General features: G+C 40.5%; 1 protein-coding gene across 1 annotated transcript; it reads left to right on the top strand.

The window, feature by feature from the left end:
- Positions 1-202: 202 nt before the first annotated feature.
- Positions 203-16,389, top strand: MRPL50 (mitochondrial ribosomal protein L50). The gene is made up of 2 exons (XM_008064811.1): positions 203-325; positions 15,294-16,389. The coding sequence occupies exons 1-2, from the start codon at positions 234-236 to the stop codon at positions 15,679-15,681; spliced, it is 480 nt and encodes a 159-aa protein (XP_008063002.1). The 5' UTR covers positions 203-233; the 3' UTR covers positions 15,682-16,389.
- Positions 16,390-26,024: the final 9,635 nt, after the last annotated feature.

Below are 26,024 nucleotides of genomic sequence, written 5' to 3'. Positions count from 1 at the left end.
AGAAGGCGTCACCCGGCTCTTTCCTGGGACGCCCCCGAACTACTACTCCCGTCATGCTCCGGTCCAGCCTACGCTGGCAATGGCTACCGGACTACATTTCCCAGCGTGCAAAGGGAGCCGGAGACGACAGCAATGAGGAAAGCCACCTGCCACTAAACTTGCATCCGATTGGCTGATCCGGGAGCGTCACCGCCCACTGAGTGCTGCGCTTAGGCCCGTGGCTCTTGTCGAAGATGGCGTTGCTGTCTGTGTCCAGAATTTCCAGAAGGGGCCTCGTGTGGAGCGTTTCACGGGTGCCATGCAGAGAATTTTGGTCTCGATTCAGGTAAAGCGGACGGTTGGATGGTGGGTCACGTTCACAGAAAGTAAGGAGAGAAATTGAAGAGGAAGAAGGGACGAATTTGGAACAGACTGTCATGCTATTAAGTCGGGACGCCTCATCATAGGAGGGACAAGAAAGTGAGTTAGGGTCTCCGCTAATGGTGGGGTCCAGATACTTCCCTCTTCGGCTTTAGTTTTCTCATCTTACTACAGAAATGCTGTCCCCTTTCCCTTCCACTTCACTCATTCATTTATTAAGCAGTGTTGACCACGTGTGTGAGTCACCTAGTGTGGCGTCAACAAACAAGGTTTTGCGATCAACTTAGAACTTGAACGTGAAAGCGCTCAGTAAGCCAAACTCATTTGCAGGGCATGTTTCTTCACAGGCAAGGTTCAGAACTGAAGTGCAGCCCCTTCTTTTTGTTCGTTTGTTCATTCATTGATTCACGCAACATGTTTCTCTGGACCAGCATGTCTCTAGGTGCAGAGATACAGAAGCAAAGACAAAATCCCTTCTCATCCCTGAAATACTCTGGCATAGCTGACATAGAAGGAAACGGGCCCACAGAAGGGAAGCATTTTTCCAAAGGTCATAAGGCAAGTTAATTGCAAAGCTGGATCTAGAACCCAGGTCTCCCAGATCCCCATCTACTGCTTTTCCCACTGCACCATGTGTAGTCGTTCGAAGATAGAACTATTTGATTTAATGTGTAGGGAATCAAAACGTGTGGTAGGAACCTTATATGGTTTTTTAAGTTTCAGGCAAAAACTTCTACAGTCCGGAAGGATTTTTGTCATATAAGAAAGAGAGCTTCCTCTCTTCTTATGTTAGTATCTGTTACCTCTCTTCTTATATTAGTATCTGTTACCTCTCAAATCTCCCCCAAGTTCCCCCATTCATTCATTCAACAAATACTTTTTTAGATTGTCTACTACATGCCAGGCTGTATTCTAGGTGTTATAAGAATACAGTGGTGCTGGCCATGGTGGCTCACACCTATAATTCTGCATTTTGGGAGGCCGAGGTGAGAGGATTGCTTGGGCCCACGGGTTTGAGACCAACCTAGGCAACTTCGTGAGACCTCATCTCTATAATAAATCAAAAAATTAGCCGGGCATGGTAGGCGTGCCTGTAGTTCCAGCTACTTGGAGGACTGAGGCGGATTCTTGAATCACCTGAGCCCAGCAGGTCGAGGGTGCAGTGACCATGAGAGTGCCACTGCACTCCAGCCTGAGCGAGAGAGTGAGACCCCCAACTCAAAAAAAATAAGAAGAAAGTAAGAATACAGCGGTTACTAAGACCAAATTTTTGTTCTCATAGAGCATATATTCTAATGGAGTAAGAAATGAACTAATGTAGAATATAATTTCAAGAAGTAGTAAATTATGAAGAAAACTAAAGAAAATAAGAGATTACTGAGATAGAAGGAATAAATTAAATTTCTGGGTTTTTTTTTGTTGTTGTTGTTTTTGAGTTGGAGCCTCACTCTGTTGCCCAGGCTGGAGTGGAGTGGCACAGTAACTGCCACCCCAGCCTCAACCTGCTGGGCTCAGGTGATCCTTCAACTTCAGCCTTCCAAGTAGCTGGAACTATAGGCATGCACCACCATGCCTGGCTAATTTTTTGATTTATTGTAGAGATGAAGTCTCACCAAGTTGTCCAGGCTGGTCTTGAACCCCTGGGCTCAGGCAGTCTTCTTGCCTCCGCCTCCCAAAGTGCTGAGATTACAGATGTGAGTATATTTCTTGTACTTATTTATTTTTAAGTTGTACATATTTAAAGTATAAAACTCAATGTTTTAGTATACACATACATAGTAAACTGATTACTACAGCCAGACTAATTATCATATTCATTTCTTCACATAGTTATTATTTTTGTGGTGAAAACACTTATGATTGACTCTTAGCAAATTTCAGGTATATAGTGCAGTATTATTAATGATAGTCACCATACTGTATATTAGATCTCTAGAACTTATTCATCCTACATAACTGAAAGTTTGCCTTTGAGCCACATCTCTCTATTTCCACCACCCCAGCCATTCCTGTTGACCATCATCCTACTCTTCGCCTCTGTAAATTTGACTTTTATGCAGTGTTTTTCTTTGTCTGGCTTATTTCTATTAGTATAATGTTTTCCAGGTTCATCCATGTTGTCACAGATTTCCTTTTTTAAGGCTGAGTAATATTCCATGTATATATATATATACACAGTTTGCTTAATTTTGACATACAGGAGTAGATATATATATCAAAATTATATATCACTATTTTATCTATTCATTTGTCAGGGGACACTTAGGTTGTTTTTATATCTTGACTATTATAAATATTGCTGCAATAAACATAGGAGTGCAAATTTTCTTTGAAATACTGATTTCATTTCCTTTGTAGGTATATAAAGTAGTGGAATTACTGGATCATAAGATAGTTATAGTTATAATTTTTTTGAGGCATCTCCATACTGTTTTCCATAATGACTGTACCAATTTACATTTTCATCAACAATGTTTAAGGGTGCACTTTGTGAACATCTTCACCCACACTTGTCATTTTCATAATCACCGTCCTAATGGATGTGAGATGATATCTTGTGGTTTTTTAAATTTTCATGAATGCATAATATTTATACATATTTATGGAATACATGTGATATTCTGATACAAACATACAATGTGAAATGACCAAATCCGGGTAACTGAGATATCCATTACTTCAAACATTTATTTCTTTGTGTTAGGAACATTCTGAATCTTTACCTCCAGCTATTTTGAACGATACCATGAATTATTGTTAACCATAGTTGCCCTTTGTACAATCGGACACTAAAATTTATTCCTTCTATACCATATATTTTTTTAAATTGGAGTCTCACTCTGTCGCCTAGGCTGGAGTGCAGTGGCGCACTCACGGCCACCCCAGCGTTGACCTGCTGGGCTCCAGCGATCCTTCTGCCTCAGCCTTCCAAGTAGCCAAAACTACAGGTGCGTACTACCATGCCCGGCTAATTTTTTGTTTATTGTAGAGACGAGGTCTTGCCAAGTTGCCCAGGCTGGTCTTAAACCTGTGGGCTCAGGCAATCTACTCGCCTCAGCCTCTCAAAGTGCTGGGATTACAGGCTGAGCCACCCAGCCTAGCCAACCTATCTACCATATTTTTGTACCCATGCTCCAAACCCTCTTTATACCTCCCTCCCCACTACCCTTCTCTACTCATTACCTCTATGGGATCAATTTCTTTAGCTCCCACATAGGGGTGAGAACATGTGACATTTGTCTTTTTGTGCCTGGCTTATTTCACAGTAGTCTCCGCTTCTGTCCATGTTGCTGTAAGTGACAGGATTTCATTCTTTTTAACGACTGAATATCTTTTGGATATATACCCAAGATTAGGATTGCTGAATGATATGGTAGTTTTATTTTTAGTGTTTTGAGAAACCTTCTTATTAGTTTCCACAGTAGCTATACTTAATTCACATCCCCACCAACAGTGTGTGAGTGTTCCTCTTTCTCTGTATTCTGTCCAGCATTTGTTATTTTCTTTTTGAGAATAGTCATTTTAACAGGTGAGATGATATCCATATTGCACTCTGGGTTTGAGTTGCATTTCCTTGATAGTTAATGATTCTTATTTTCATATACCTGTTGGTATGTATGTATATCTTTTTTTTTTTTTTTTTTTTGAAATAGGATCTTGCTCTGCCACCAAGGATGGAGTGCAGAGTACAGTGGCATGATGATAGCTCACTGCAGAGTTGAACTCCTGGGCTCGATCAATCCTCTTCCCTCAGCTTCCCAAGCAGCTGGGACCACAGGTGCATGCTACTACACCTGGCTAATTTTGTATTTTTTTGTAGACAGGTCTTACTGTGTTGCTGAGGCTGGCCACGAACTCCTGACCTCACGCAATCCTCCTGCCTCAACCTACAGAAGTGCTGGGATTACAGACATGAATATGTCTACTTTTGAGAAATATCTATTCACATCTTTTGTCCATGTTTTAATTAGAGGTTTTTTTTGTTGTTTTTTAATTTTGGTTTTTTGCTGTTGAGTTGTTTGAGTTCCTTATTTATTCTGGTTATTAGTCCTTTGTCAGATGAATAGTTTGCACATGTTTTCTCCCATTATATAAGTTGTCTCTGTGCTGATTGTTTCCTATGCTGTGCAGAAGCTTTTCAACTTGATATGATACCATTTGTCTATTTTTGCTTTTGGTATCTCACTCAAGAGGTACTTGCCCAGATCAATGTCCTGAAGCATTTCTCCAATTTTCTTCTAGCAGTGTCAGTTTCAGGTCTTAATATTTAAGCCTTTAACCCATCTTTATTTGGTGTTTGTATGTGAAGAGAGATAGGGCCCTAGGTTCATGTTTCTACCTATGTTTATCAATTTTCTCAGCATTATTTATTGAAGAGACTATCCTTTTCCCAATATATGTTCTTGGTGCCTTTGTTAAAAATGAGTAGGGTCACCGGGCCAGCACTTTGGGATGCAGAGGCAAGAGGATTGCAGGAGCCCACGGGTTCGAGACCAACCTGAGCAACTTGGCAAGACCTCATCAAAAAATTAGCCAGGCATGGTGGCATATGCCTATAGTTCCAGCTACTTGGAAGGCTGAGGTTGAAAGATCACCTGAGCCCAGCAGGCCAAGGCTGTGGTGGCCGTGAGTGTGCCACTAATATGGATTTTTCAGGTCAGCCTGGACTTTGACAGTGTCAGCTCAATGGGTCAGCCAGGCAAGCCCCAGACTTGAGGGGCTGATAAGCCTAGCCCCAGAAACGTTGACTCTAATGGGCTGGCAAGCCAAGCCCTGAGAGTATTGCTGATTTGGTGGGCTGGCAAGTCTAGCCCCTAGAGTGTCTCAACTTTGGAGTCTCGCCTTCTTCCAGCAGTTCTTCTGGTTCAGCAGGCTCTGTTGGCTGGCAGACCAGCCTCTGGGGTGCATGGCTTTTTGACTCTGACGATCTTCTCCAGATCTTCTTCTGCAGCTCTTCAGGTCAGGGTTCTTGTCTCATGCCCAGGAAGAATGAGGGCCACAGACAGCTGGAAAGTGAGAAAGCAGGATTTATTATGAGGACAGAAAAGCTTCCACAGTGGGAGGAGACCCAAAGGATTGCCAGTTTGGGGATGAAACTTGGTGCTTATATAGCCCTAAGACTGAGCTGATTGGCTAGCACTAAGGACCAATCAGCAGGAGGTAGAGGCCTAATGGTGAGCTGATTGGTCAATACTATGCAGTGAGCTGATTGGTTGCTTTTTTGATCCCAGCAGTGAGTACTTAAGCTCTAGCTTGAGAGGCTTACAGGGTGCTTGTTTACTAATGCTGAACGTGAGCCGTCTGCCAGAGGCTACTTTGTTACTGGAGGACCTGCCCTATCTGCCTTAGCTATCTGCTGTCTTATCACTGCACTCCATCCTGGGTAATAGAGTGAGACTCCTACTCAGAAAAAAAAAATGAGTTGGTCCAGATGTGGTATCTCATGTCTGTATCCCAGCATGTTGGGAGGCCAAAGCAGAAAGACTGTTTAAGCCCAGGAGTTTGAGACCAGCCTAAGTAGCAAAGATTTCATCTCTACAAATAATTTCAAAAAATTAACCAGCAGAGTGGCACATGCCTGTAATCCCAGCTATTCAGGAGACCGAAGCTGAAGAACTAACTGCCTGAGCCCAGGAGGTTGACGCTATGGTGAGTTGTGATTGTGCTATTGCACTCCAGCCTGGATGACAGAGCGAGACTCTGACTCAAAGAAAAAAAAAGAAAGAAAGAAAAAGAAAAGAAAAATAGAGTTGACTGTAAATGTATGGATTTACTTCTGGTTTCTCTATTCTGTTCCATTTGTCTGTGTGTCTGGTTTTTATGTCAGTACCATACTGTTTTGCTTATTATAGCTTTGTAGTTATATTTTGTTTTCTTTTGTTTTTGTTTTTTTGAGTCTGGGTTTTACTCTGTCACCCAGGCTGGCATGAATTTATGGCTTACCACAGCCTCAACCTCCTAGGCTCAGGTAATCCTCCCATGTCAGCCTCCAGAGTAGCTGGGACCACAGGCATGCATCACCACACCTGGCTTATTTTTTTCAAATTTTTGTAAAGATGAGGTCTTGCTATATTGCTTAGGCTGGTTTCAAACTCCTGGACTCAAATGATCCTCTTGCCATGGCCTCCCAAAGTGTTGAGATTACAGGCATCAGCCACTGTACCTGGCATTGGTTATATTTTGAAATCAGGTATTGTGATGCCGCTAACTTTATTCTTTTTGCTTAGCATTGCTTTGGCTCTTAGGAGTTTTTTGTGATTCCATATGAATTTTAGGATTTTCTTTTCTACTTTTGGAAGACTGTCATTGGTATTTTGATAGGGATTGCATTGAGTGTAGATTGCTTTGAGTAGTGTGAACATTTTAGCAATATTAATTTTTCCAGTTGATAAACATGGGAAATCGCCTCGCTTGTGCCTTCTTCAGTTTTTTCATCAGTGTTTTATAATTTTCACTGTTGAAATCTTTTTGTTTAGTCTATTCCTTGATAATTTTATGTACCTACTGTAAATAAGATTGATTTCTTGTTAAAATTATTCATTATTGGCACCTAAAAATACCATTAATTTTGTATCCTGAAACTTTGCCTAATTTGTTTAATTCTAACAGTTTTTGGTTGAGTTTTTAGGTTTTTCTAAATATAAGATCATGTGGGCAAAGTGGCTCATATCTGTAATCCCAACTACTCAGGAAACTGAAGCAGGAGGATCACTTGAGGCCACAAGTTCAAGACTAGCGTGCACAACACAGTGACACCCCATCTCTAAAAAAAACCAAAAAAAGTCAAAAATTAGTTGAGTATGGTGGCGCACGCCTATAGTCCCAGCAACTTAGGAGGCTGAAGTGGGAGGGAATCCCTTGAGCCAGTATTTTAAGGCTGAAGTAAGCTATGATCATGCCACTGCATTCCATCCTGTCTGGGAGACAGTGAAACATCATCTCTATTTTAAAAAAGAAAAGATTAACCAGGCGTGGTAGCATGCGCCTATACTTCCGGCTACTTGGAAGGCTGAGGCAGAAGGTTCGCCTGAGCCCAACAGGTCAACACTGGGCTGGCTGTGAGTGTGCCACTGCACTCCAGCCTGGGTGATGGAGTGAGACTCCAACTCAAAAAATAAAATAAAATAAAAGATTGTATTGTCTGCAAATGTGACTTCTTTCATTCCAATTTTGATGCTCCTTCTTCCTCTTGTCTAATTGCTCTGGCAAAGATTTCTAGAAGCATGTTGCCGGGCTCGGTGCCTCAGCCTGTAATCCCGCGCCTTTGGGAGGCTGAGGTGAGTGGATTGCCTGAGTCCGTGGGTTCGAGACCTGCCTGGGCAGTAAGACTTTATCTCTACAATAAATCAAAAAATCAGCCCTGTGTGGTAGTGCATGCCTGTAATTCCAGCTACTTGGAAGGCTGAGGCGGAAGGATCGCCAGAGCCCAGCAGGTTGAGGCTGCGGTGGCCGGGAGCGGCCACTGCACTCCAGTCTGGGCAACAGAGTGAGACTCCAACTGGAAAAAAAAAAAAAAGGAAGCATGTCTTGTTCCAGATTTTAGAGAAAAGACTTTCAAATTTTCCCCATTCAACACGGTGCTAGCTGTGGGTTTGCTGTATATGGCCTTTATTTTTTTTAGTTATCCACTTGATTCAGAGTTTTTAATCATGAAGGGATATTGAATTTTATTGAGTGCTTCTTCAGCATGTATTGAAATGATCGTATGGTTCTTATCCTTGATTCTATTAGTGTGATGTATCATGTTCATTCATTTGCATATATTGAGCCATTCTTGCATCCCTGGGATCAGTTTCACCTGATCATGGTGAATGATGTTTTTAATGTAGTGTTTAACTTGATTTACTAGTATTATGTTAAGGATTTTTGCATCTATGCTCATCAGGGATATTGTCCTGTAATTTTTTTGGAATAGTTTGAGGAGAATTGGTTAATACCTGGTATTAGGTTTTCTTTAAAATGTTTGGTAGAATTCAATAGTGAAGCTATCAGATCTTGGACTTTTCTTTGAAGAGAGACTTATTTTTATGGCTTCTATCTTGTTACTCATTATTGGAATGGTCAGGTTTTTTTTTTTCTTTATGATTCAGTCTTGTTAGGTTGTATGTGTGTAGGAATTTGTCCATTTCTCCTAGGTTTTCCAACTTATTGACATATAGTTGTTCATAATACTCTCTATTGATCCTTTGAATTTCTGCTGTATCAGTTGTAATGTCTCCTTTTTCTTCTCTATTGGGTCTTCTCTCTGCTTTTCTTAGTCGAGGTAAAGGTTTGTTGATTTTGTTTTATCTTTTTAAAGAAGAACCAACTTTTTGTTTCATTGATCTTTTTTATTGCTTTTTTAAGTCTCTATTTCAAGTATTTCTATTCTCGTTTTTATTATAATCTTTTTCCTTCTAATTTGGGGTTTTGTTTGTTTTTACTTTTCTAGTTCTTTAAGATCCTTCATTAGATTTTTATTTGAAATTTTTCTTCTTTTTTGATGTAGGTGTTTATTATTATAAAACTTCCATCTTATTACTGCTTTTGTTATATCCCATAGGTTTTGGTATGTTGTATTTTCATTTTCATTAATTGAAGAGATTTAAAAATTTTTCTCCTTAGTTTCTCCTTTGGTCATTCAAGAGTGTATTGTTTAATTTTTAGGTGTTTGTATAGTTTCCAGAGTTCCTTTTGTTACTGATTTCTAATTTTATTTTGTTGCAGTCAGAAAATGTCCTTGATATTATTATTTTTTTAATTTGTTAAGACTTGTTTTGTGGCCTAACATACAGTCTATTCTGAGGATGTCCCATGTGCTGATGAGAAGAGTGTGTATTATTTGCAGTTGGATGAAATGTTCTGTAAATGTCGTTAGGTCCATTTGGCCTAGGGTATAGTTTAATTCCAGTTTCTTTGTTGTTCATTGCTGTAAGTGGATACTTAAGTGCTGTAAGGCAGCCTCTTTCTCCCTTTAGATCTATCAATATTTGTTTTATATGTTTCGGTGTTCTAATGTCGGTTGCATGCATATTTACAATTGTTAGATCCTTTTGCTGACTTTACCTCTTTATCATTATATAATAAGCTTATTTGTCTCTTTTTACATTTTTTGACTTGAAATCTATTTTATATTATATAAGTATAGCTATTCCTACTCTAGTTTCCGTTTGCATATAATTTCTTTTTCAGTCTCTTCACTTTGTGTTTTTAATAGGTATAATGAGTTTTTCATAGGCAACATATAGTTGGATCTTGTTTGATTTGCTTAACCTCTTAATAATATTTGTTAATTGGAGAATTTAGTCTATTTATATTCAATGTTATTATTGATAGGTAAGGACTTACTACAGCCATTTTGTTTTTTGCTTCCTTTTTAAGTTCTTTCTTTGTTTCTTCCTTTTTTACTGTCTTTGTACATAAGTGATTTTCTCACAGTATGTTTTAACTTCTTGGTGTTTATATTTAATGTACCTATTATAGGTTTTTGGTTAAGTTTGATCACAAAGAAAAAAATCAAACAGGTAAAAAACTAAAATAGATTCTACACTTTAACTCTAGCCCCCAACTTTTTGGTTTTTTTGTTGTCTCTGTTTTCATTTTTTATATTTGCCTGTCTCTTTAAAAATTGTTGTAGCTATTATTATTTTTCATAATTTATCTTTTAGTCTTCATACTAAAGATATGAGTAGTTTACACACCACATTTAAAGTATTAGAGTATTCTGGATTTGTCTGTGTGTTTTTACCAGTGAGTTTTATACTTTCAGATGATTTCTAAATGCATATTAGTGTCTTCTTTCAGATTGAAGAACTTCCTTCAGCATTTCTTATAAGATAATTCTGGTGATGATGAATTCACTCAGCTCTCTTTCTCCTTCATGTTTTGTGGAGTATTACTGGTTATGTTTTTTTTCTTTATTTGAGTCAGAATCTCACTTTGCTGCCCAGGCTGGCGTGCAGTCACATGATCATGGCTACAGCAGCCTTGACCTGCTGGGATCAGGCGATCCTTCTGCCTCAGCCATCCAAGTAGCTGGAACTACAGGCACATGCCACCGTGTCTGGCCAATTTTTTTGCTTTATCGTAGAGATGAGGTCTCGTCATGTTGCCTCAGCTGGTTTCGAACTCCAGGGCTCAGGTGGTTTTCTTGCCTCGGCCTCCCTAAATGCTGGGATTACAGGTGTGAGCCTCCACCCCTAGTCTTTTTTTTCCACTCATCATTTTAAATATGTCATCTCACTCCCACCTAGTTATAAGGTTTCTGCTGAGGTATCTACTGTCAGACATATCAGAGTTCCTTTACATGTTATTTGCTTCTTTTCTCTACTGATTTTAGGATCCTTTCTTTGTCTTTGACTTTCAAGAGTTTTATTATTAAACATGTTGTGGTAATCTTATTTGAATTGAATCTGCCTTGTGTTCTTTGTTTGACCTTCTTGAACCTGAATAGTCATATCTTTCTCTAGACTTGAGAAGTTCTCTTATTATTTATTTTAATAAGCTTTCTACTCCAGTGTCTTTCTTTACATTCTCTTTAAGGCCAGTAACTCTTTGATTTGCACTTTTGAGATTATTTTCTAGATCTTGTAAATGTACCTTTTTTAAAAAAATTTTATTTTCTTGTCTGTGTTTTTTTTTAAAATAGCCTGTCTTTGGGCTTACTAATTTTTTCCTGTGTTTAATCAAGTCTGCTTTTGAGATACTCTCGTGTATTTTTCAGTTTGTAAATTAAATTTTTCAGCTCCAGGATTTCTGTGTTTTGTTTTCTGAGGTTTTGTTTTGTTTTTTAGTTATTAGTTCAATTTCTTTGTTAAATTTCTGATAGTATTCTGAGTTTCTCATCTGTGTTTTCTTGAAGTTCATTGAGCTTCCTCAAAATAGCTATTTTGAATTCCCTGTCTGAGGTCACACATATCTCCATCATTCTAGGATTGGTCATTGGTGCCTATTTGAATTCATTTGATGAAGTCATATTTTCCTGATGTTCTTGATTCTTGTGGACATTTTTCAGTGTCTGGACACTGAAGAGTTAAGGTATTTATTCCAATCTTTGCAGTCTGGCCTTGTTTATTCCCATTTTTCTTCAGAGGGCTTTCTGAGAATTCTAAAAGGACTGAATGAATATTCTTACCTAAGCCTATAGTTACTGCAGCTGTTTCACCACTAGAGGGCACCCTAATCCCGGGTATGCTGGAACTCTTGCCGACTCCTAAATACTCTCTGCCCTGATGGATTTAGGGAATATAAGGGACAGTTCCGTGGGTTTCTAGGCAAAGTACCTTGTTCTCTCTTACCTCTCAGTCTCCGAAGCAGGAGTCTGTCTCCATGCTGAGCTTCCTGGAGTTGGAGCAGGGGTGACATGGGCCACTGCATCTGTCACCACTCTTGGTTGTACCTGAAGCACATGGCCTCCCAGACCAGCACATTACCAGGGCTCACTTAAAGCTGTGTTCGCTGTTGCCTGACTGCCACTGATATTTTTCAAGACCTAACACTACTTTTAGTCAGCAGATGATGAAGCTGGCTGGAACTCAGGGCCATTCCTTCAAGGGAACAGACTCCCTTCTGGCCTATGATGAGTCTAGAAGTGCTGTCTGGGAACAGTGGCCTGAAATTGGAAGCTTCAGGATTTTATCCAGTGCTTTATTTTACTGTAACTGGGCTGGTACCCAGTTGCAAGACAGAGTCCACTGTCTACTGTACTCTTCCCTTCCTTTCCTCCAAGTGGAAGATGTTTTTCTCTGCTCTGCATTCCTTGAGTTGAGGGAGGAGTAGCACAGACACTTCTGTGACTGCCACAGATGGTGTTATGCTTGCTGGGTTGCACCCCTAGCCTACAGCCTCTGAGACCAGTTCAACACGGGCTTTTCCAAGAACCCCGGTTGCTGTGGCCTGGCTGCCAGTGAAGTTTATTCTGGGTCTTAGGTTACTCTAATTAGCTGGTGGTGAAGCCAACCAGAAATTGGTTTCTTCCTGCTGGAGTGGTTGAATTCCCCTGTAGCCTAGGGCTAGTCTAAATGCTCCCTTCATGGACAGTGGTGGATTTCTGCCTGGTTTTGTGTTTCTCTGTGACAGGGTGGTGCTGAGTTCTAATGCAAAGTTCCACATTGACTTTGCTTTTCCTCCCTCAGGTACACAGATTCTCTTTCCTAGCTGTAGTGCCTAGAGTTGGGAAAGGTATGGTGTTTGCAAGGCTGTCCTAACTAATTTCAATGCTGCTTGTTATTGGTATTTTATTTTCTTTAGAAAGTAGGATTTATTAAGAGGACAGAAAAACTCCCACAGTGGGAGGGGACCTGAGGGGGTTGCCCAATGCTTCCTGTTATGCTAAAAGTGGATACTATGATCCATCACCTGATTTTTTGATTCTTATTAAGATGCTTTCTTGCATAGATAGTTGTTCAATTTGAAGTTCCCATGAAGGCAGAAAGCATAATTACTTGAAAGTTCGATTTGGCTGCCTTGCTCTGTCTCCTCTTGTTGTGGTTTTGATTTACATTTCCCTAATGATTACTCATGTCAAGCACCTTTTACTTGTTGGCTATCTGTATGTAGTCTATGAAAATATGTCTACTTAAGTCACTCACTCATTTTTTAATCAGGTTTTTTTTTGTTTTTCTTGCCATTGATTTGTTCGAGTTCTGTATATATTTCATATATTATCAAACATCAGATCTTATCTGAGGTATAGTTTGCAAATGCTTTCTCCCCATCTGTAGATTGTCTTTTCATTTTGTTGTTTCCCTTGGGGTGCAGAAACTTTTTAGTTTGATATATTGCTACTTGTTTGTGTTCTGTTTTGCTTTTTGTTTTTGCTTTTATTGCCTTGGTGCTTTTGGCATCATATCTACAAAATCATTGCCAAGACTAATGTCAAGGAGTTTTTTTCCATGTTGTCTTATTGGAGTTTTTATGGTTTTGGACCTTATATTTAAGTCTTTTACTTTATTTTGAGTTGAGTTTTGTATATGGTGTGAGATAAAGGTTCAGTTTTATTCTTGCATGTGGATATTCTATTTCCCAACACCATTTATTGATTAGGTTATTCTTTCCCCCATTGTGTATTCTTGGCAACTTTGTCAAAAATGAGTTTACTGTGTATGCTTGGGTTTATCTATGGGCTCTCAATTCTTTTCCTTGGGCTTGTGCATCCTTAGCCAGTACCATACTGTTTTGATTACTGTAGCATTGTAGTAGAATTCTGGAAGTATAATGTTTCCAACTTTGTTCTTCTTGCTCAAGATTGCTCTTGCTGTTGGTGATCTCTTGTGGTCTCATACACATTTTGGGATTTTATCTTTTATTTATGTGGAAAATGCCATTGGAGTTTGGGTAAGCATTGTGTTGAATCTGTAGATTACTTTAAGTAGTGTGGATATATTTTTATCTTTCTTTTTTTTTTTTGCATTGGAGTCTCACTCTGGTTCCCAGGCTGGAGTGCAGTGGCCACCACAGCCTTGACCTGCTGTGCTTAGGCAATCCTTCCGCTTCTGCCTTCCAAGTAGTTGGAACTACAGGTACGCGCTACCATGTCCAGCTAACTTTTTGATTTATTGTGGAGAGGAGGTCTTGCCAAGTTGCCCGGGCTGGTCAGGCAATACTTTCGTCTCAGCCTCCCAAAGTGCTGGTATTACAGGCTTGAGCCACCGCGCCCGGCCTAATACAGACTTCTTAACAGTATTAGTTCTTCCAGTTCACAAACATAGGTATTTTTCCACTTACTTGTGTCATCTCCAGTTTCTTTCATTATTGTTTTATAGTTTTCGGTGTATAGATCTGTAAACCTTCTTAGTTAAATTTCTTCCTAAGTACTTTGATTTTTTTGATGCTATTGTAAATGGGTTTGTTTTTTAAATTGTCTTTTCACATAGCTTATAGTTTCTATAGAGAAAAGCTACTAATTTTTATATGAAGATTTATACCTTGCAACTTTTCTGAACTAATTTCTTAGTTCTAACAGATTTCTTATGGAGTCCTTGAGGTTTTTTACTTGTAGGAACATGACATCTACAAGCAGACTGTTTTACTTTTTTATTTTGAATAACTTTTTTCTTCCTTAATACTGCTAGCTAGAACTTTCAGTAATGTGTTTAATAGAAGTGGTAAAAGTAGGCATCTTTACCTTGTACTGGATTCTAGAGGAAAAACTTAATTTTTATCCATTGATTATGCCATTAGCGATTTCTAAATGGTCTTTATTGTTTCAAGGTAAATTTCCTTTATTTAGAGATTTTTTTCATGAATGAGTACTGAACTTTGTCAAGCGCCTTTTCTGCATCTATTGAGGTGATCATGTGGTTTTGACTTTATGTTAATGTGGCACATCATATTTATTGATTTACATGTATTGAACCAACCTTGCATTTCAATGATAAATTCTACTTGGTCTCAGTATAAAATATTTTTGATGTCCTGTTGAATTTGGTTTGCTAGTATCTTGTTGAGAATTTTTTTCAACTATGTTTATCAGGAATATTGGCCTGTAGTTTCTTGTGGTGTCTTTGGCTTTGGTACAGGGTATGGTGGCCTCATAATTTGACCTTTTCCTAACACATGGTATTAGGAAGGTAAGAGTATATATGAGAAACAATATAGTTTAATTTGAATAGCAAATGGTATATTTAGGAGATTAGTGAGGGATAAGGTTAGATAGACTGAGGTTGGATCTTGGAGGACTCAAAATCCCAGACAGAATGATTTACCTTACTTCACCCATTCTTTAGAATTCTTGCTGTATGTAAAATGTATATGGAGCTTTTGTTTGCCTGTGCCAACTCAATTCAACTGTAAAGGGCAAGGACCTGTCTTACTCTTTCTTGTTCTCCACAGTACCTAGAGAGTAGTAAGTGTGCAAGTTATTTATTTTGATTGATGGTCATGATTTAGTTTGTTGTTTGCAGACTTTATTAATTACATAAACCAAATATTTACTTTTTTTTAAATCATACCAGGAAAGAGAAAGAACCAGTGGTAGCTGAGACCGTAGAAGAGGTGAAAAAGGAACCTATCCTGGTGTGTCCTCCCCTACGAAACCGAACATACATACCACCCGAAAATCTCCAGAATCATTTGGAATCTTGTGTTAAAGAAATTTTTGGTTCATCTCTTTCTACTAATTGGCAGGACATCTCCTTGGAAGATGTTCATCTGAAGTTCAGTCTCTTGGCACATTTGGCTGATGACTTGGGCCATGTAGTTCCTAACTCCAGGCTTCACCAGATGTGCAGGGTTAGAGATGTTCTTGATTTCTATAATGTACCTGTTCAAGATAGATCTAAATTTGATGAACTTAATGCCAGCAATCTGCCTCCCAATTTGAAAATTACTTGGAATTACTGAGTAATTTAGAAGAGGAACACACTGAAATCATATTTTCCCTCTGAGAAAGGGGGCTGCTTATTAGACCTTTCATTACTTTACCATGTGAAATACTATCAGAACTGTTCTCTAAACCCACTTTTTTTGTAGAAGAATGCATCGTCTACTTTTTTTTTCTCATATCATGAATTGATAAAGAGCATTCTACTTTCACACTTGCTGAAAACTTTTTTTTAAATGGAATCCGGTCATTAATGATTTATGGAAATCTTTTTCTCTGGAGTACACTGTAATTAACTGGAATGTAAGACAGGAAGAAATGACAAATTCAAACCCTTCATAGGCATAATGTAATAGTTCCAAGAAAATGTTTAATCCTGTTAGAAGTCCTAAATCTAAGATAGAATTATATATAGCATATGCATAAATAAGGAAAAATGTATTAAATTAGATTTTTTATAAAAGAAACAAAAGTCTGTTGTATATTACTGTTCATTCTGGATTAATTTCTTTTGGAAATTAAAAGTAGATTTATTAAGGTTCCTTGTGTGTTTTTAATTTTTTTAAGTGAATTTACTTTTGTTTTCTGCCTTGCCATTTCTTTAAAGTGGATATTATAACTGAAAAAATTATATGTCAACTATTAAGTGCTGTGACTTTTTTCTTGGAAGAGATATGCCAGATTCAGTGGAAATAATGCTTACAATAAACCTTTTGTCTTTCCTGTAACTTTTTAAAGTGGCATTGAGTACATATGAGTTTCCACTAGAATAGCATGTCTTTGTACTTTGATGTACTTAATTTGTAGAAACTACTTAAACAGCAGGTTACCAAATGGTTCTGAATGACAAAATCAGTGATGGAATTAGGAATTTTTTTTTTTTTTAATTGGAGCCTCACTCTGTTGCTAAGCTTTGACAGCAAAAAGGAATTTATTATATTGTTTTATCTTGACTACTGACAATTTTGAAAGAAAAGTGATGGAAAGATTTTAAATAAAGAAAGTTACACTTACTCTCTTTTCCAGGATGACCTTTGAAAAAGGCAGAAATCAGTTGGGCATATAAATTCTGGCATGTTCTTTAGGAAAATTAACTAGCAGTATATTCATGTCCTGTAAATGTCATCAGCAGGTACAACATTCAAGAACTTCAGAAGTGTCAGAGTGTATAAAGTCCCAGCGCTTAGAAAACAGAGCTGATATAATTACAGTTGTCCCTTGATATCTATGGGAAATTCGTTTCTGGAACCTCCACCTTGGATAACAAAATCCATGAATGCCCAAATTCATTATATAAAATAGTGTAGTATTTGCATATAACCTATGTATAGCCTCCCATATGCTTTAAATCATCTTTTGATTATTTGTAATACCTAATACAATGTAAATGCTATATAAATTGCTATTATGCTGTATATTTAGAGAATAATGACTTTTTTGTTTTTGAGTTGGAGTCTCACTCTGTCACCCAGGCCGGAATGCAGTGGCATGCTCATGGCCACCACAGCCTTGACCTGCTGGGCTCAGGTGATCCTTCCGCTTCAGCCTCCCAAGTAGCAGGAACTACAGGCATACGCTAGCACACCCAACTAACTTTTTGGTGTATTGCAGAGACAAATCTTGCCAAGTTGTCCAGGCTGGTCTCGAACCCCTGGACTCAGGCTATCCTCTTGCCTCCGCCTCCCAAAGTGCTGGGATTATAGGCATGAGCCACCATGCCCAGCCGATATTTTCTTTAAATCAGCTTTAGATTGCTTATAATGCCTAATACAGTGTAAGTGTTATATAAATTATTATCCTGTATATGTGGGGAATAATGACAAAAAGGCAATATGTACACGATCAGTACAGACACAGTCATTCTTTTTCTTTTGAACATTTTTAAGCTGTGGTTGATGGAATCCATTGATAGGTAACCCACAGTTATAGTGGGCCTACTGTATATCCTTCTGCTTCTGCTATGTAAAACAGAGATTCAGCATGGAAACATTTGAATTTTATATATAGAATTTGATCACCTCATTTTCCATTACCACTTTCCCTTATGATCTGAGACAAAAATGTGCAAAGGACAAGGTGGAAGTAACAGATGGGAAGACCTATGAATAAAAGCACTTGGTTACAACTGGAGAAGTGACTGCAAAAACCAGCCTTTTTCATTTGATTGTTAATACAGAAGGACAAAAAAAAAAAAAACCAAGAAATTGCACCTTTGTAGCCTAGGGTAGTATTTCTTAAAAATTAATGTGCAGTACTTTGGGAGGCCCAGACAAGAGGATTACCTGAGCCCAGGGGTTTGAGACCAGTCCGGGCAACATGATGAGACCTCGTCTCTACAGTAAATAAAAAAATTAGCCAGATGTGGTGGCACACACCTGTGGTTCCAGCTACTTGGGAGGCTGAGGCAGAAGGATCACCTGAGCCCAGCAGGTCGAGGCTGCAGTGGCCGTGAGTGTGCCACCACATTCCAACCTAGGTGACAGTGAGACTCTGACTCAGAAAATTAATATGCACATGAATCACTTGAGGATCTTGAAAATACAGATTCTGACTCAGTAGGTCTGGAGTGGGTCCTGAGCTTCTGCATGTTTCACAAACTCCTAGGTAATGCTGGATTTTTGTTTCAATTTTAAAGATGTGGGGTATAATTCAGGATTAGGTATACAAGTGGTCATTGTACAGATGAAGTTTGAGCTTCCCTTTGGTCCCCTCTGCGTGGTTTGAGATCAGATACTCTTATTAATGTTGTGTCCCCCTGCTTCCACCCCACTCCAATAGTACTGGATATGTTTTAAGTAACATGGCCCTACACATTAGTATTATGGGAGACAGATGTCACTCTGAAACAGCAATCCTGGTAAATTTAGCCAACAAAAAAGGTAACTGTGCATCCATCAGTAACTCTAAAGGGCATCATTATTTTACAGCTTAGTACAGCGAATATGTCAGAATAATAGCCTTTAGTGTTCCTGAAATATTTAATGAGGTTTGCTAATATATTTAATGAGGTAACTAAACATATGATATAATTTTAAAAGATTTATATTACAGGCAGTGTGCCTATAATATAATCCCAGCACTTTGGGAGGCTGAGGTGAGAGGATTGCCTGAGCCCATGGATTCAAGACCAGCCTGGGCAACTTGATGAAACCTCATCTCTACAATAAATCAGAAAATTAGCCAGGCGTGGTGATATGTGCCTGTATTTCCAGCTACTTGGAAGGCTGAGGCAGAAGGATTACCTGAGCCCACCAGGTTGAGGCTGCATTGACTGTTAGCATGTCACTGCACTCCAGCCTGGGTGACAAGAGTAAGACTCTGACTCAAAAGAAAAAAAAGATTTATATGACAAAATGTAATGATTGTTAATATAAAAGGGGTTATCAGTTAATTAGTTTTACTTAGCTGAATCTTTTATAAGCTCAGTAGATATGCTTGCATAAAATCTGCCAATAAAATAGATACTCAGGGTCAATAGAATGGTTTTATATATACAATATGTTTCAAGCAGCACAAAACAAGCTTCTACTCACTTTTATGTTACTGTTAAATTTTTCTGATTATAAAATTGGCACACCTTTTAGAAAATTGGAAAAGACAAAAGCAAAAACAAGAACCAAAAAAAAAAAAAATGCACACCAATCTTGCCACTCATAATTACCTATCATTTTGGTATGTTCCCAAATGAAAAATACATTTCTCCCCCTGTGTTTTGCAATTATTGTGACATCATGCCTCCACATGATGAACATTTCCCCATATTTTAAAGTAGATTTAAGAATAATAAATTTAAGTGTGTTATTTCATAATTGAATATCATGCAGTTAATCAACCAATATTCAATTATTGGATATTTGAATTGTTTTCAGTGTTTTGCTTTTATGTTGTTTTTGTGTCTAGCTTTTCTAGTTCTTAGAATATTGACCTGCCATAAATCTTCCTATGCACAGGTAGAAGTTGTTCCACTGTAAATTCTTGATCCTAAACCTAGAATGAACAACTTGGTTTTGCTTCTTTGATTTATAATCCCATTAGCACATGTTCTGTGAATCCTAAAACCAAAGTGACAGGTACCTTGAAATGTGTGAACTCAATCTTATCTGTAATTACTTTTATATCCTGTCATTTTCACTAGGTTGTTTCACAGTGCAAAGCTTTTATTTGAAAGGTGTCTAAATGTAAAAGTAATCTCTGTCCTCTGATCCCACAGAATTTCAGTGTTAGTCTTTTTTTTTTTTTGAGTTGGAGTTTCACTCTGTTGCCCAGGCTAGAGCGCAGTGGCATGCTCACCACCACCACAGTCTCGACCTGCTAGGCTCAGGCGATCCTTCTGTGTCAGCCTTCCAAGTAGCTAGAACTACAGGTACACACTACTACGTCCAGCTAATTTTTTTATTTATTGTGGAGACAAGTTCTTGCCAAGTTGCCCAGGCAGGTCTTGAACCCCTGGGCTTAGGTAATCCTCTTGCCTTGACCTCCCAAAGTGCTGGGATGACAGGCTTGAGCCACCATGCCCAGCCTTCCAGTGTTAGTCCTAGTTGTGCAGTAGCAGACTGCAGAGACCATAAAAATTCTACTTCTTTCCATTATGAAATATCAAATTTAAAATATTTAACACTAATGTGTCAATACTCATATCCTGTCCATATTCAAATTGTGGCAGAGAGGGGCTGAAAACAGTTAAAATTATTCCTTTTAAAAATCAACCAGCAAGTTCCAGACCTGCTAGACATGGAATGAAAACCAAATAGCCAAAGGTCACTTTTCTGGAAATGCAAGATAGTAACCTATTCACAACCTTAGCCCCATATCCTCTCTTTGTGACGTTATCTGTTTACAACCCCTGTTTGTCATGTATAACCTGGAAACAACTTGTTCTTTGAAAATCTGGTTTTGCTAAATACAACCTTGCAAATTCCAAAGAAAAATGTATAGCCATACAACTCAGCCCCCCTCCCTTACCTAAACTAACATATAAAACCCCTCTCCTCTTTCTCCAGGTTGCTCAGCCTTGGAGCATTAGCCCGCTGAGTCGTGCCAGCGCTAATAAACCACTGCTTCCTCAGATAGCCTTGGTGTCATGGTCTCTCTGCTTTTCTACAACATTTCTTTGTACATTGGCCAGGAAATGAAGAGTTTGGAGACGGTGTGTTCCATCTCCTTTGTCATCAGGGTATGATTCCTGGGGTGTTAGGAGAGGCAATCTCACCTGGCACACAACACACCTTTTGATCCGTAGGAGGGAGGCCCCTCCCGGTGCACTGAGGTTTGGATTTCGAAAGCACAGGGACTCCCAAGAGGCATGAGGAACTGGTGTGAGGACCGCCTGACAGAAAGGATAGGAACAAGGCCTTTGCATAGACCTGCCAGTAGATGGCAGAAGGGGAGCTTGATCACCTCCTGGAGTCCGCTAGTAGTCTCCAGTCCAAAGGAAAGGACTGAAAGGCAGTGGAAGTAAACACTTGTCTCAAGACAAACCCATTGACTCATAGGATTAGGGTGGAGGGTTGGAGGATGTGCTGTGTGAATGCGTGTGAATGAGATGGACAGCAGAAGGGTTCCGACCTGGCCAAAGGACTGAAGCAAGTGTTGAGTCCTGATCTAAGCTGGTGATGACCTCATACAGCTGAAGGCACCCCAACCCTATCATAGGGTTGGTCTGGGTTGGGGGTTTATACCAACCTGCCAATTGCTAAGAAGTGTCTGAAATATCTGCAAGAAGTACGACTGGAGGAGGACGAAGTGACTGTTTTTCCCATACCCCCGTTCCCTCATTTGTGTGCGCTTGCCATCTGTTAGGGGGAGAAAATGGGTGGAAACCGAAGTAAGAATACTCCCCTTGATTGTATGTTTAAGAACTTTGGCAGATGTTTCTGTGAAGATTGTTATGGTGTCAAACTGTCTCAGGGAAAGCTGCGTACATTCTGTGAAATAGATTGGCCCTCTTTCGGGGTTGAGTGGCTGCCTGAGGGATCCTTAGACAGGAAAACCATTAGGATAGTATATAGAATTATAGTAGGAGAGCCAGGTCATCCAGTCCAATTCCCTTACATCGACTGTTGGCAGGATGTGGTCCTTGCATGGCCCTCTTGGCTAAAAGCTTGCTGGGAAGACAATTGCAAAATTATGGTAGCCCTCAAAATAGCTCATTCCAAATGCCCATCAGAGTCTGATGAGTTGACTGACAAGCCAGTGTTGGCTGATGGACCAGAAAATCCCACTACCTTATTCTTCAGTCTACCCACCATTGCCACCTGCTCCTATGGTACAAGCCACTGTTAGAGGCTCACAATTGGAATGTACCCCTAAGCCTAGTACATCTCTTAAACAATCAGAGACCACACCTGAACCACCTGTTGTGACTCCTCACACCCCACCCAGAAAACAGCTGCCAGAATGCATGTCTGACTTCACATCAGGGGAATGTCGTGGTGCTCTCCAGATGCCACTGAGGGAGACTAGGGGACCTATTTATTGTGATCAAGAAGACCAGATCCAAGGTGGGCAACACACATTTGTGTACCAGCCTCTCACCACCACAGACCTCCTGAATTGGAGAAATCATACGCTGTCCTTCACAGAAAAGCCTCAGGCTATGATTGACTTAATGCAGTCCATTATCCATACCAAGAGGCCAACCTGGGCAGACTGCCACCAACTCCTCCTGATATATTCAATACTGAGGAGCATTGGAGAATTACACAGGGGTCTATAAAATGGCTAGAGGAACATATCCCGGCTGGAGCACTCAACGCCCAGGCATATGCCCAAAATCAGTTCCCAGAGGAGGATCCTCAATGGGACCCCAACAGTACTCAGGGGCTGCAAATGCTTGAACAGTATCAGGAGGCCCTCCTAGGAGGTATGAGAGAAGGAGGGAAAAAGGCCATAAATATGAGCAAGGTCTCTGAGGTGTTCCAGGGAGCTGACGAGAGCCCAAGCCAATTCTATGAGAGACTGTGAAGCCTTTTGGCTATACACCCCCTTTGATGCAGAGGCAGCTGAAAATCAGCATATGGTAAATGCAACTTTTGTCAGACAGTCCCAGGGGGATATCTGACATAAGCTACAAAAGCTAGAGGACTTTGCTGGAATGAATGTCAGCCAGCTGCTAGAATTTTCCACTAAAGTGTTCATTAACTGAGATAAGGAGACCCAACAAGAGGCAGACCAAAGGTAGAAAAAGAAAATGGCCATGCTTGCTGCTGCCATTGTGGGATACCAGATAACAGGCCCACTGGCAGGAAACAGAGGCAGAGATCAGGGAAGAAGGCAGCCAGGTTGGCAGTTTCCCAGAGTGAGGCCCAGAATGCCTCAACCTGCCCAGGGACCCCTGAACTCCATCTATCAGCCTACACAAGGGACATCACAACCCCCTATGAAATTAGAGAGAAACCAGTGTGCCTATTGTTACCAAGAAGGTCACTGGAAAGGTGGATGCTCCCAACGTATTGCTGATGAGGAAGCCCAACAGAAAAATGACCCACAAGTCTCCACTTATCAACAGGACCCACCAGCTCCTAACAGCTTTATGGGCCTGTCCTCTATGGAAGGACTGCAACAAGAATAGGCCAGACCAGGCTCCCTACTATCTTTAAGTCCCCAGGAGCCTATGGTCAGCATGACAGTGGGGCACCAGCGTATGAACTTCTTGGTTGACATGGGAGCTGAACACTTTGTGATCACTCAACCTATAGGTCCCTTCTTCCAAAAACAGGCTAATGTTATGGGAGTCACAGGGCATCAAGCCAGACGTCACCTTATGATGCTGCGATGCTGCACAGTCAGCGGCCATGAGGTCATACAAGAATTCCTGTATCTCCCAGATTGCCCCGTAACCTTAATGGGATGAGACCTCCTGGGAAAGCTTTCCCGGGAAGAGGAATGGCAACTCTACAGCCTAATGGAGCCCTCACAAAAATCTCCAGAGCTGCCATTTCAAGTACCAGGAGTGTGGGCAGAGGACAATCCTCCAGGACTGGCAAGAAATACACCCCCCATGATTGTGGAACTAAAGCCAGGGAGTGAGCTGGTCCATCAAAGGCAGTACTTTATCACATGCAAAGCACAAATAGGACTCCACAAGAACCTGGAGAGGCTCTTGCATTATTAAATCCTCCGGGTTTGTCAGTCTGCCTCTGTTGCCAGTGCAGAAGCCACACATAGACAACTACTGGCTGGTTCAGGACTTGCGAGTCGTAAACCAGGTCGCGGTCACTCTACACCCCATTACCCTAAACCCATATACAATGCTGGGTCTCATCCCTGCTGAGGCTACTTTCTTCACCTGCTTAGACCTTAAGGATGCTTTCTTCTGCATCTGCCTGACCCCAAGAAACCAGCTGGTCTTCGCTTTCCAATGGGAGGACCCAACAAACGGCACCAAGGGACAGTTAACTTGGATCCAGCTACCCCAAGGATTCAAGAATTCTCCAACCATCTTCAGTAGGGCACTAGCCTCAGATTTAAAAGCCTTTCCGCCGGGCTCGGTGGCTCAGCCTGTAATCCCGTGCTTGGGAGGCTGAGGTGAGTGGATTGCCTGAGCCCGCGGGCTCGAGACCCACCCGGGCAAATTGGCGAGACCTCATCTCTACAATAAATCAAAAATCAGCCGGGCGTGGTAGCGTGCACCTGTAGTTCCAGCTACCTGGAAGGCTGAGGTGGAAGGATCGCCGAAGCCCAGCAGGTCGATGTTGTGGTGGCCGGGAACAGCCACTGCACTCCAGTCTGGGTGACAGAGTGAGACTCCAACTCAAAAAAAAAAAAAAAAAAGCCTTTCCAGTATACCAGTGTGGCTGTACCTTGCTCCAGTATGTAGATGATTTACTGTTGGCAGCACCAACTTGAGAAAACTGTATGCAGGGAGCACTACAACTACTCACCCTCCTGTGGAAGGTGGGTTACAAGGTCTCAAAGAAAAAAGCTCAAATATGTCAGGAAAAAGTGTAAGTACTTAAGTTTTCATTTGTCCCAAGGCCAGCACAAACTTGGCCCTGAAAAGAAACAGACTTTGTGTTCAATACCAGTCCCAACTACCCGGCGTCAAATCCAGGAGTTTTGGGGAGCTGCAGGGTTCTGTAGAATTTGGATACCTAACTTCTCCATCATGGCAAAACCCCTCTATGAAGCCACAAAGTGGGGGTGAACAGGAGCCTCTGCTTTGGGAAAAGGCTCAGCAACAGGCCTTTGAACAAATTAAACAGGCCCTCACCAATTCATGTGGTCTGGGACTCCCAGCTGTAACTAAGCCTTTCTTTTTATATGTGCATGAACGTGTTGGCACTGCAGTAGGGGTCTTGATGCAGATGCTAGGGTCATGGCATAAACCCATGGCATATTTATCCAAACAGCTAGATTCTGTGGCCCAGGGCTGGCTACCTTGTTTACGAGCCCTGGCAGCCACAGTACTCCTGATAAACGAAGATGACAAACTAACTATGGGACAAAACCTGTCAGAGTGCCTCATACTGTGATAATTTTTTTTTTTTTTTTTTTTATGAGTTGGAGTCTCACTCTGTCGCCCAGACTGGAGTGCAGTGGCTGCTCCCGGCACCGCAGCCTCGGCCTGCTGGGCTCCGGCGATCCTTCCACCTCAGCCTTCCGAGTAGCCGGAATTACAGGCATGCGCCACCACGCCCAGCTGATTTTTTTGATTTATTGTAGAGATGAGGTCTCGCTGCCCAGGCGGGTCTCGAACCCGCGGGCTCAGGCAATTCACTCACCTCAGCCTCCCAAAGGCGCGGGATTACAGGCTGAGCCACCGAGCCCGGCTGCTGCAATTTCACTGAATTCATTTATTAGTTCTAACAAATTTTTGCTGAGTTTTTAGCACTTTCTACATATAAGATCAAATCTTCTGCAAACAGAGATAATTTTACTTCTTTCTTTCCTATTTGTGCTTCTGTTATTTTTCTTGTCTGATTGTTCTGACTAGGCATTCCTGTACTGTGTTGAATAGAAGTAGTGAACGTGGGCATCCTTGTCTTTTTCCTGATATTAGAGGAGAAATTTCTACTTTTCACTGTTAACTCTGATATCAGCTGTGGGTTTCTCACATATGACCTTTTTTATACTGAGGCAAATATATCTGTACCCAGTTTGTTGATTTATGGACTTGTGGCAAGGGGTCTGGTAAGGGTACTGGATTTTTCCAGAGGCTTTTTCTGCATCTGTTGAGATGATTGTTTGACTTTTGTCCTTCATCCTGTTAATGTGATATATCATTCACCACTCTGCATATGTTGAGTTATCATCACTGTACCCCAGAGACAAATGCCACTTGGTCATGGTGTATGATTCTTTTAATCTGCTGTTGAATTCCGCTTGCTAGACTGTTGGAAACTGGGACCTTTTGCATCTGTGT

This window comes from Carlito syrichta, unplaced genomic scaffold (assembly GCF_000164805.1).
Source record: "Carlito syrichta isolate Samal-C Ts95f unplaced genomic scaffold, Tarsius_syrichta-2.0.1 Scaffold308053, whole genome shotgun sequence".
In the NCBI taxonomy this organism is placed as follows: domain Eukaryota; kingdom Metazoa; phylum Chordata; class Mammalia; order Primates; family Tarsiidae; genus Carlito; species Carlito syrichta.
Note: the sequence above shows the minus strand (reverse complement) of the source record. Positions and strands in the feature narration are given on the sequence as shown.

Coding starts and splice junctions, on each gene's coding strand:
- MRPL50 (XM_008064811.1), top strand. CDS start 234: ATGGCGTTGCTGTCTGTGTCCAGAATTTCCAGAAGGGGCCTCGTGTGG. Junction 326..15,293: donor GAATTTTGGTCTCGATTCAG/GTAAAGCGGACG, acceptor AAATCATACCAG/GAAAGAGAAAGAACCAGTGG.